The sequence below is a fragment of the Microcaecilia unicolor genome, chromosome 4 (assembly GCF_901765095.1).
Source record: "Microcaecilia unicolor chromosome 4, aMicUni1.1, whole genome shotgun sequence".
Classification (NCBI taxonomy): domain Eukaryota; kingdom Metazoa; phylum Chordata; class Amphibia; order Gymnophiona; family Siphonopidae; genus Microcaecilia; species Microcaecilia unicolor.
Window position 1 is genome coordinate 100,562,250 of NC_044034.1, and position 12,473 is coordinate 100,574,722.

General features: G+C 45.6%; 1 protein-coding gene across 1 annotated transcript in view; it reads right to left on the minus strand.

Annotated features, from left to right (window-relative positions):
* The window catches only part of AKAP11 (A-kinase anchoring protein 11), a 131,346-nt gene that overhangs the window by 71,913 nt on the left and 46,960 nt on the right, over window positions 1-12,473 (minus strand). The window contains 3 exon segments of the mRNA XM_030200544.1: window positions 6,662-8,967; window positions 8,969-11,334; window positions 11,982-12,246. Coding sequence (XP_030056404.1) covers window positions 6,662-8,967; window positions 8,969-11,334; window positions 11,982-12,246 — 4,937 coding nt within the window.

A 12,473-nucleotide genomic window follows, 5' to 3' on the forward strand; every position in this document is an offset into this window, starting at 1 on the left:
GGATCGTCGACTGAGAGCCTGATCAAGTCCGCATACCAGGGACGTCTGGGCCAGTCCGGACCCACCAGGATTATCCGGCCCGGATGCTTTGCCACCCGGTCTAGAACCCTGCCCAACATGGGCCAGGGCGGGAACACATAGAGAAGCTCTTGTGTCGGCCACTGTTGGAGAAGAGCATCTACTCCCAGGGATCGAGGGTCCCGTCCTCTGCTGAAAAAGCGCGGCACTTGGCAATTGGCCGATGACGCCATCAGATCTAGGCTCGGCTGGCCCCAGCGCTTCGTGATGTCCAAGAACGCGTGAGCAGATAGCTGCCACTCTCCGGGCTCCAAGGTATGGCGACTGAGAAAGTCCGCCTTGACATTCATGACTCCGGCAATGTGGGCCGCTGACAGCTGTTCCAGGTTCACTTCCGCCCACTGGCATAGATTCATGGCCTCCTTGGCTAGAGGGGCGCTCTTGGTACCTCCCTGGCGGTTGACATAGGCCACAGCCGTGGCATTGTCCGACAGGACCCGTACTGGCTTCAACGCCAGTACCGGGATGAACTCCAAAAGCGCCAACCGAATGGCTCTGAGTTCCAGGAGGTTGATAGACCACTTTGCCTCTGCAGGAGACCAGAGCCCCTGCGCTGTCCTTCCCAAGCAGTGGGCTCCCCAGCCCGACAAAGAGGCGTCCGTCGTGACGACAATCCACTCCGGGGTCACCAGAGGCATTCCTGCAGACAACTTGTCTGTCTGCGTCCACCAGCTCAGCGCCTTGCGCACTGCTGGGTCCAAGGGAAGGCGCACAGCATAATCCTCCGACATCGGAGTCCAGCGCTGCAGCAGAGAGTGTTGTAGTGGTCTCATATGAGCCCTGGCCCAGGGCACTACTTCCATCGTGGCCGTCATAGAGCCCAACAGCTGCACATAGTCCCAAGCCCGAAGAGGAGAGGCTACTAGGAACTGGTCCACCTGAGCCTGAAGCTTGACAATCCGATTGTCTGGCAGGAACACTCTGCCCACTTGGGTGTCGAATCGAACTCCCAGATACTCCAGGGACTGAGTTGGGCGCAGCTGGCTTTTCTCCCAGTTGATGATCCACCCCAGGGAGCTCAAAAGAGCAACCACCCGGTTCACAGCTTTGCCGCACTCTGCATAAGAGGGGGCTCGGATCAACCAGTCGTCCAGATAAGGATGGACTTGTACTCCTTCCTTCCTCAGGAAGGCCGCGATGACCACCATTACTTTGGAGAAGGTCCGCGGAGCAGTAGCCAACCCGAACGGGAGGCCTCTGAACTGGAAGTGTCGGCCCAGGACTGCAAAACGCAGAAAGCGTTGATGAGGAGGCCAGATGGGAATATGCAAGTACGCTTCCTTGATGTCCAAGGATGCCAGGTACTCCCCTGCCTTCACTGCCGCTATAACAGAGCGGAGAGTCTCCATGCGAAAGTGCCGAACTTTCAAGGCCCGATTGACCCCTTTGAGGTCGAGGATAGGCCGTACAGAACCTCCTTTCTTTGGGACCACAAAGTAAATGGAGTAACGCCCCTTGCCAAGCTGATTTTCTGGCACCGGAACGACCGCACCCAGGCGGATCAGGTTGTCCAAGGTCTGCTGCACTGCCACAGCTTTGACCGGAGACTTGCAGGGGGAGAGTACAAACCTGTCTCTAAAGGGTCGGCAGAACTCTAGCTTGTAGCCGTCTCTGATGACTTCCAGCACCCAAGCGTCTGAAGTTATTGTGGTCCACTCGCCCAGAAACGAGGACAGCCGTCCTCCAATCTGCACTGGGGCGTGGACCAAGGCCCCGTCATTGGGTACGAGACCCTGGGGGAGGACCGGAGGGAGCACCTCCGGGACGGCGGTCTCTGCGAAAGGAACGCTGCTTGGGGGAGAAGTTCCTCTTGAAGGAAGAGGGGGCAGCGGAGCCCGACCTGCCCGGGCGGTACCGACGGGCTTCCTGAAACCGTCCTCTGGAGGTACCGGGGCGAGTACTAGCCCGAGCCCTGACCTCTGGTAACCTCTTGCCCTTAGACGTGCCGAGATCGGTCACGATTTTGTCCAGCTCGACCCCAAAGAGCAGCTTGCCTTTAAAAGGCAATCTAGCCAGGCGGGATTTAGAGGCGTGGTCAGCAGACCAATGCTTCAGCCAAAGCCACCGCCGCGCAGAGATTGTCTGAGCCATGCCTTTAGCTGAGGCCCTCAAGACATCATACAGTAAGTCTGCCAAATAGGCTAAGCCCGATTCCAGGGCCGGCCAATCAGCCCTCAAGGAATGATCCGAGGGGAAAGCCCGCTGCACCATAGTCAGGCACGCCCTGGCCACATAGGAGCCGCAAACTGAGGCCTGCAAACTTAAAGCAGCCGCCTCAAAGGACGACCTTAAGGCCGCCTCCAATCTTCTGTCTTGGGCGTCCTTTAGGGCCGTGCCACCTTCCACCGGCAACGCCGTTTTCTTAGTCACCGCAGTGATTAAAGAATCCACGGTAGGCCACAGATAGGCCTCACGTTCACTTTCAGGCAAAGGATAGAGGCGGGACATAGCCCTAGCCACTTTAAGGCTCGCTTCCGGGACATCCCATTGAGCCGAAATTAAGGTGTGCATGGCATCATGCACGTGGAAGGTTCTAGGCGGGCGCTTCGTCCCCAGCATAATGGCAGAGCCAACAGGGGCTGAGGGAGAGACGTCCTCCGGAGAGGAAATCTTCAAAATGCCCATGGCCTGCACTAACAGGTTGGGCAAATCCTCTGAGCTAAAGAGCCGCGCTGCAGAGGGGTCATCCGCTCCATCCGAGCGGGGATCCGTCTCCTCCAAGGAATCCGCAAAGGACCGTTGGGAGAACTCAGATACGCTGCCCTCATCTACATCGGAGGAGACAAAGTCCTCCAAGGCCTGGGAATCAACCCGAGGGCGTTTACCTCCGGGGGCCTCAACCTCTTTACCAGACGAGGGAGCAGGGGCAGCGTTTTGCATAAGGAAGGCCTGATGCAGCAGCAAAACAAACTCGGGGGAGAAACCCCCCAGACTGTGCACTTCCGCAGCCTGGGCTACAGCCCTAGACGCACCCTCAACCGGCGCTCGCAAGAGCGGGGGAGAGACATGCTGCGCATCCAAGATGGCGTCCGGCGCGACACTCCGCGAAGGAGCCGCGCGGGAAGAACGGCGCTTAACTTTAGCCGCTTTTGTGCCGTCGCCCAAATCAAGGGCGTTCATGGCATTAATGTCTCCCACCTCAAGGGCGGCCCAAGAAGAAGCCGTCCGAGCCGCGTGGCCAGCCAAGATGGCGGAGGCGAGCAGCGGGGGATGGGCGTTTATGGCGGGAAAAACCGCCACACCGGAGGAAGGACCGGGACACTCATCGGTCACGAAACTGTCACCCAACAAGGGCGAATCAGACTTTAAGACCCCCGCATCCCCTCTAGAAGCGCCCAAGCGATCCGGGGAGCGACTCTTTGCGCCCTCGCCCTCCGACGCCATAGGCCACGTGGAGATCAATCGGGGAACCCCCTGCCCGCTATAAAAAGGTAAAAATTACCTGCTTTCCGCTCCGAGCTGTAACGACCTGGTGTCCCAGTGAGTAGCTGCAATAAACGTTTAAATAAACGTCGAAATAAACGCCTTTAAGGACGTTCAAAATTTTTTTTTTTTTTTTCAACGGAGCCAGTGGGAGGGGGGAGAAAAGGAGGGACCTGGCGCCACCAGGTTTGCACTTGCTCAAGAAGAGCCCTCAACCCCAGGCACTCAACAAAACCTAAAAATTAGGCTTGGAGGCCTAGCCAGAGCTGCTGCTGTGTGTGACCACCACCTGCTGAGATAGAGAACATACTGAGGAGTTTCCGGCAGCACATGACCACATATAGGGAGGCAAAAGTTTGCTCTCTATCTCCACCTGCTGGTAGATGGACACAACCCACCAGTCTATGGATTGATCAGCATGATGATATGGAATCTACTTTTTCTTCTCTGACAAACCTTTTCTAACTGAAGGCACCATGCAAACGCAGGGACACCGAGAGACACTGCAGGGCCCGGGGCAGAGCCGGACCACCATGCGCCACCACCGCCGCCCCCCTCCCCCTTTTCCTTTCTGTCTCTGCCTCCGAGGGGGGGCCCGGGACCAGCACCGGCGCCTCTTCCTGTCTGCCTGCTCCTACAGTCTGTCCTCTCCTGCTCCTGTCTGTGCCAGGAGTCGGGACCTGGATGATTGCATTAATGCAATATCATGCTATGAAATCATCCGCGTCCTGGGCGGCACACACAGGAGAGGACAGACCCAGAAGCAGGCAGGCAGGAAGAAGCTTGCTGACGCCAGGCCTGGGCCCCCCCTTGGAGGCCGAGCCCGTGGAATTTTGCCCCCCTCCACTCTCAGCAGCCCTGTGCAATTGCTGGTACAATCTGTCAGCTCTCTCCAAATCATCAACACTGCATAAGACATAGATTTCCTTTTCCAGATCAATCACTGGTGAAGACCTGTTGCACAAGCTTTGCAGTATATGTGCAGTGCCCAATTCTTGTCCTGATCTCCAATTTTGCAGCCAAAATAAAGGTGGTAGGCTTTTTTAACCACAGCTTTTTTGTGATGCAGAAGTCACTTCACCACAAACATAGCAGAAGTTATCTGAATTATTCAAACAAGTTCATGGCATCTTTGTGGCTAAACAGAAATGTATCCCTTTGCAAAACCAAAACACTGACAAGCAAGAGCACAAAACTATGGTGTAAATTCTATATAGGTTGTTAAAAGTTAGGAATAAAAAAAACTGGGCGCTAAGATAGTATTCTACAACAGCACAGTTGCGTGCCAAATCTGTTAAAGAACACTAGCATAACTCCGCAGTTACGCACCAAACTTTAGGCATGATCACTTATGCCAGGTCAATGGGTGGCGTAAATAGTGGCACCTATGTCCCTCCCACCTTAACACCCCCATTGCATTTGTGCATGAGAGAATTTTGACACACTGTTCATAGAATAGGAGTACAAGTCTGTTATGTGCATAACTGCAAATTAGCAGCAATTAGTGCTTGTTAATGCCAATTAATTGAAATTAATTATGTTTACACACACAACTGTATGCCCAATTGCTCATCCAGAGTTAGAGAATGACATGGGGACAAAGTATATCCCCTTCCCTGCAGGCTCTGTCCTCATCTGCAGAAGTCTCAAATACTTACGGTTTTATATATCTTTTTATTAAGGTATAAAAAGGAACAATATACTGTGTAACTGTTGTTTATAAATCACAAATAGAAAACAATAATAACAATGAGCAACTATAATAACCCCACCACCACCACCCAACAACCCAAACAATAACTGACTTCCATTACCCCAAGGAACCCTAATCCACCCTGCTAAAATGTCAAAGGGTACAAAATACAACCAGCTCTGCAAACCCTAGCAGGGGAGAAATATGTGGATGAATAATTAGTCATCAACAATCTCAGGATTCAGTCTAGCTCTCCTATCTTCCACAGTCCTTCATGCAATTGAAAATGTCTTCTCAGAAGATGTGCTGGTAGCAGGAATGCACAGGATGCCCTGTGCAAATTTTGCCAGTTGTGGCCAGCACGTTTGCTTGCTTTTCCAAAAAATGAAAACATAAGTCATCTGCATCACTCAAACATAAATAACTGTCCAACTCATTAACAACCTTCAAAGTAGAGAATGACATGGGGACAAAGTCTGTCCCCCATCCCTGTGGGCTCTGTCCCTGTAAAATCCCCATAGGCTCTCTACCCCGCCCCATCCCCGTGTCATTCTCTATCCAGAGACAGCTATTATTCCAGATACAGATGTGTTCCTCACCAAAACAGAATACGAAGATGTAAAATCACATAGGCAAAAAAAAGCACTATCACACACCAGACAAATAGATTTTAAAAAACGGTTATTGAAATATTAAAGTAAGTAGGATTTTATATATAGTCTCTGCTGCGTTGAGACCTTTTGTTTCCCCAGCAATATTTTCTCTCTCTTACATCAAGGAGTTGATAGGCAGGTGGCAGCCTAACTTTTTTTTTTCCCCTGTATTTTTCTAACTCTCATAACACTAAGTGAGGATAAGGACTAGACAGTATGAGGCTATTCTATAACAAGCCGCCTGGTTTTAGATGGAAAGAATCCTCTCCCAAATCTACCTGGCTAACATAGACTTTTCCACCAGGAACATGTTTAGATGCCACAGCTTAACTGCTTAGGGGCTCTTTTATGAAGGTGCGGTAGGGCAACTGAGCAGGTAGCATGTGGCAAAACAGCCCTACTGCTGAGCATACTCAGGCCCCCTGCAGCAGTTCTGCTTTTGCCGCATGCCATTTCCAGCACTAGAAAATAATCTTTATTTTCTAACACTAGGGGGGGGGGGGGGGGGGATTACTGCATGAGTAGCATGTGACCCTTGTCGCCTACTAAATAGGTGTCGGTAAATGCTCAGGCGATAATGGCCGCACACTAATTTGGAAATTAGCACGTGGCCATTAATGGCATAACAGAAATTCGGACATTTTAGAGCCAAGCTGCCATGTGAAGACTGCCAATGCAAATGCAAGCAAAGCATGAGCCATTGCTTGGCAGGACCCTCCAAATATTCATACGGTCAATCCTGAGTGGCTAGAAGGGATAGCATTAAAATGTAAGTAAGCTTCAAAAAAAATAAAGAAAAAAATGTCATACATACCTTATGTTAGCAGCTTGGCCAATGTTTGTCATAGCTGATGTCATTATTTCTGTAGTAAGACTTTCAGCAAAGCTAATTCCATCTTGTCCAATGCCACTATCTGCAGCCAAGCTGGTATTGCTCAGTTCCCGCTCTGCTTTCTCAATTGCCGCAGTTACTAGCCTTTCAGCAAATATTGCCCTCTGCTCCAGGTCTATGTGAATTTTGGGCATATCAAAGTGAAATACTCTGGGCTTTTGAGAGAGGCTGCCATGCTTTGACTTAGAAAGTTTCTTAAGTCTAGAGGAGGAGTCTTGCCCTGTCAGATAGGGGGACAAAGATCCAGCAGAATATGGCTGTTCTTTTATGCTGCAATACCTGCATTCTGTCTCAGAAAGCTGTGATAACTTCTCAGCATACAAAAATCTATCTATACTTTTTCTTCTGTCAGTAGCTTGAAGACTAACAGTTTCAAAACTCATTTCTAAAGTGTCATCAACTACCTTTCTAGCATACTGATCTATGGTTTGAATAAGGCTCTCATTGTGACTATATTCATTTAAACTGCCCGTGCTATGATACAATTTGTTTCTTTCAGATAAAGGGACAAGAGTTTTAGAAAATGTGGTCTTAACAATATCTCCAGCTACTTCAGTGAAGTTTGATTTCCGATACAGACACGAATCTGTAAGGGATTTTGGCAGGCAAACTGCTGACATTTTTAACTTTTTCCTAACATCACATGTTATGGTATGAGCAAGAGATTCTGCAAAATGAAACAGACCACTACAGTCATTTCTAGGTACACTGCTGTTCTCACAGGCTGGATCCTCACAGTGGTGAGCAATGCCACTCCAGATTTGCCTTTTGGCATCAATTTCCTGGTTGTCCTGTTTATTGAAAAGCCTCAAGGTTTTATACTTGCCATTTCCTTGTAAGTGCCTTACAGGAAATACTCTTTTATTATAGTTCAATTTGATGTTCCTGGCAGCTTGCTGCAGACCTGATTTTATAGATCTGTAGGCAAGCCTGCTGGCATATTGATCCATTATTAAATCACTATTTGCACCTTCTTTTTTCAGGACTCGAATAATATGATCCGCATACTCTTCCGTCACACTCTCGCAACTTGGATATTTAGATATAAGCCCCGTTGGGCATAAACTTGAAGGTAAAGAGAGTACAGATAAGTCTACCTCTCTGGGCCACTGATCTGTCACCGCACAAAGTCTCTCTTTTGGCCTACATTCTTTACCTTTTTTTCTAAAATAAAAACAATCAATGTGACCGTTAACCTTTTTCAGTCTCAACAGTTTACAATGCCTTAGGCTTAACATTTTCTTAGCATCACTGATAACATCCCCAGCCAAATCACCTGCATAATTCCACAGCGACTTTAGAGTTTCTTCAGAGATATTTTTCATACAATTAGCATAGCCCCATCTCTCATTCAAGAATCTCAACACAGAATATTTCTTATCACTGTCCCCTGGTACAACTTTATCATCCAAGTAGAAAGCAGCCATTTCAGTTGCCATTGAAATGATGTTGCTGGCTAAATGATCAGCATAGTTTACTGTTTTTTCAGAGCCTTCGATGGGCTCACTTAATCTTCCAGAATGTTCTTCACCTTTACTACTTTCAACTTCCTCAGAGAGAGACCTCATAAGCTTGAAAATAAACTCTTCCTTTGGGATTGAGTCATGCTCAGTGTCAGATAAGCCTGTAACAGATGGAGTATGAGGTGTGGAAGGTGGGGTGGCAGGGGCAAATTCCTTTGCTAATGCTCCCTTGAGTTTTTTTGTTAACTTCTTCAAATTCCATTCAGAGCTGACTGGATATGGTGTAGTTGGAGGTGCATTAGGTATCACAATGGAATTCATGCCACTGGTGTTTGGTTTATCATCCATTTGCAAAGAATCTCCACAGCTAAACATAGTGGAAGAAAGGCCATTTATATGTCGATTCCAGTTCTCTTGGACAAATGAAGTCATTTGAGTATTTTGGTCGTCACCATTTTGCATGGGTTTATGTAAACATTTTACAGAATAGCTTGATGCATCAGCAAATCCTTCTGCATTTAAACTCCTGAGATTAACATTTGAACCAAAAAGAGTATTTGAGCAAAGCATGTCTACTTCATTTTTATGTTCTTGGGCACACTCTCTTGCTGATGTAAGTGAACACTGAGAAGAGGACACTGGAACGATGGAAAGCTTGAGCTGCATTTGTTGCTCCTGCATGACTGAAGATACAGTATCCTGTTTTTCCAATTCTTGTTTCTTAGTTGCACCAGTTAGTTTTGTATTCCAGTTGATTGCAGCAGGAATATAAATTCTCAACCAACATTACAGGTTGGCATACGTTGGACAACTTTGATTTGGTTTCAGCAGCTGAACATATAATATGTTTTGTCAAATGATCAGCAAACTGATTTTTCGATGTTCCCTCATCTAAAATCTGAGAATGAGGTGCTGCTGGAGGTACTATTTTTCTAGTCAAATAATCTGCATATTCTTCTACTGTTTTTGTCACCCTGGATGACCTTATTACTTCATACGCCTCACTCACAACAATGTCTAACAATGTCCCAGAGTAATTTTGGAGAACCGCATGCCTGTTTGATTCTGTACCATTATTCACACTAAAATCCTTGGCTTTTGGTTCTACGTCACAGTATTTATGCAAATATTGACTATCTTCAACAATCTGCTTATGTTCAGAATTCAGATATATGTTTCTTGGAGAAGACTTTTCTTCCTCATTCTTTCTCGCTACAAAATCTGGATTTTGCATGGAATTGTTACACATATTGAAGCTGTCAGTTGATAATGGAAGAGTCCTTTGCATTGCCTTCTGTACATGAAACATTGTCTGTGGTTGGCAAAGAACCCTTCCTGCTGGAGGCACTGGAATAGAACTGACAATACCAGTAGTAAAGAACAAAGCTTCTTGTATGGTGCATTCTTTTTTTGATTCTTGTAGCAGATTTGGTGCAATTAGCGCTCTCTCTTGAAAATTGGGGAATGTGTTGGAGGTCTGTGTTGACTGAAATGTATTTTCTGCACTTACATACTTTATGTTATCCACAGAAACACTAATTGCTGCTTGTGTTGTAAATGTCACATCAACTTGGGACAATTCAATAAATGCTTCCTGAATCACTGACTCGGACAAATCTTTAGCATATGATTGCACTACTGGGTCTCCAAACTCAAAGCCCTGATACTGAGAAGTAGTGGGGGTAGGTGGATGAGAGAACTGGCATACTTCCATAATCCCTTCAAAAACAAGCTCCTCTGCAAGGTCTGCAGCAAAGCGTGTGACCGTATTGGTGAATATTTGCTTCTTTACATACTGCAACTCTCTAAGAGCGCCTGTCATGGCTTCACCCACCAAAAAATTAGCCAAGCTATTAATGGCATGTTGTTTCAGTAAAAACGCTCGCCTTCTACCAATCTCATAAAAAGCCATCTGAAAAACTGAAGAGGTCAACTTTGCAGCGAGGTGGCACAAAGCACTAGTGCATGAGGAAACTCCCTTTTGTAATTCTTTAAATGCACTGCCAAAGCTTTTTTCAACTAGTTCTGTGGCAAATTTCTGTATGCTGTTTTTAATCATTAATGGTTTGTGTTTGAACTTGGCCTTCCTGTCAGTTTCTTTGCCAAAAGACTTGCGTTTGAGTTTCACTTTCACCTCCTCATTTTTTGATGTAGCCTGACCACAGCAGGAAATGTCTCCTTTATGCTTCTGTAAAGATGTAGTTTGTGAATGAAGGATAGAATCAAGTATTTCAAATGAAACACTATTTGCATAATCTGAAAAAGTATTATAAAAGGTACAATCATTTTGCCTTATTCCTTCTCTGCTACTGCTATCTATTTGATAGAGGTAATCAGCAGCACAGCTGCCCAAAGGGCTGAAAGCAGATGATCTAATGGGGCTGAATAAAGTTCCAGTGTCTTCACTAGATGATTTCACTGGTCGAGGGGAGTCTGGAACATCACAGGCAGTGCTATATGGAGATTCTAGTTTACGAGGAGTTGGTTTTCTTACATTGGCTGGCAGTGTGGGACGATCAAACTTAAAATTCTGAGGATTCATAGTAGAAGTTGAACATGACTTCTCTTGTGCAAACTTTCTCTTCTGAGGTGGATTACCCAAGGTGGGCTCCTTAATAAGCTTACAAGTACTCTCTAGACACTGATCTAGATCATCAAATTGGTCAAAACTATCAAAAAATTCACTTAACTCTGAATCAGAGTCTTCAATACCATCTTTTACTACTGGAATATTAGGTACGTCAAGCTTGGCCTTTAAGCTTTTTTGATAGCTCTCTTCATCTAAGAAAATGATAGGACTTGGACTTGAACATTCAGATTCAGATGATTCAGCAGGAGAAGATGGAAACATTGTCTTGGGTAACATATACGATACTTGATCAGAAGAGCTGCAAGGCCTGTAGAAACTCTTCTGTTTCCAGGAGTCAGAAATTAAAGTTGTGACTGAACTTTTCACAGAGGAAGAAAGTTTCTTAATTCCCATGATGTTTGTCATAGAAGCAGCAGATTTGGCAGAAGATTTTTGACACAGGGAGCTCACAATGATCTTTGAGCCAGTATCTTCTGAACAATGAACCTTGATAGTCTGTGAAGCAGCATCACGCTGGTTTCTTGATGTGCCACAGTTTGAACCTAAAAATAAATGATTCAGTTTTAGAAAACAATAAAAAACAATTACAATAAACTATGATCCTTGTGGACCATAAAAACCTTGGTTTGCAAATTATAATATGCAAATTAACCTGGTTCTTTGAAATCAAGCATGCAAATTTTACTGTGGCTGCCCTGAAATATTATAGACACTTTTGGGAGACAAGTGTTAAGAACTACTGATCTAATGGCAACAGTAAACAAATATATTCATATTTGATTACAACCATGCTCAACTTAGACCACAAGATTTCATATAAAATATATTTCTGGTCTTTTAATTACTATGTTGTATAAATCCCATGTTAGGCTGCTGGTTCATCTCAGAATACTAGACACTGTAGTATAGCAGACTTGGACTGGAGACAGCTGTTCATGAGGGTTGACTAAAGTTGGTAACATCAATGTGCTGTAGTCAATTCCAAGGAAGAAATAAATGTAGCTGGCATTATTACAACAGTCCCCACAAGGCAATTTTGCATGTGGGTGCAATATACATTTACCCAAAGCATAGCAAACTGGATGGGCCAATTTGGTCTTTTTTTTTTTTTTTTAGTCATTTACTAAGCTATATTTCTACAAATGTCTCCACAATTCAAGAGAACAAAAAAACAAACAAAACAACTTACTTGCATTATCACGTACAGCTGAAGGCTCTTCTTCTAAATGCTCAAAAGCAGTGACAAAATCATCCTCAATAGAAGATACTGACTGATTTGTGTCATCATCCTCTCCAAGGGAAGTCCGTGAGTGCTGTTTCTGTACAGAGTGAAGATCCACTGTGTACCTTACACCTGCAGTATATCGACTTAGCAGGCTAAATACAGAATCTAATTTGAGTTTCAGAAACATAGGCGATATTCTCATTACACAGATCACATCAGAAAGATAATTCTGGAAGAAGAAAATGAAAGACAGAAACATTAATATTTGCACTAGTTCCACTCAAAATTAAAACCTGGAATTGTAAAAATGTATATGAGTTAAAAATACAATTACAAGCATAGCCCATTTCCAAAGTCATTTAGTCTATCATAACAGACACAATCTGATGAAGATTCTAAAGTGCAGGAATATTTACATAACATTATTCTCACAAGTCTGAGTAGAAAGCATGAAGA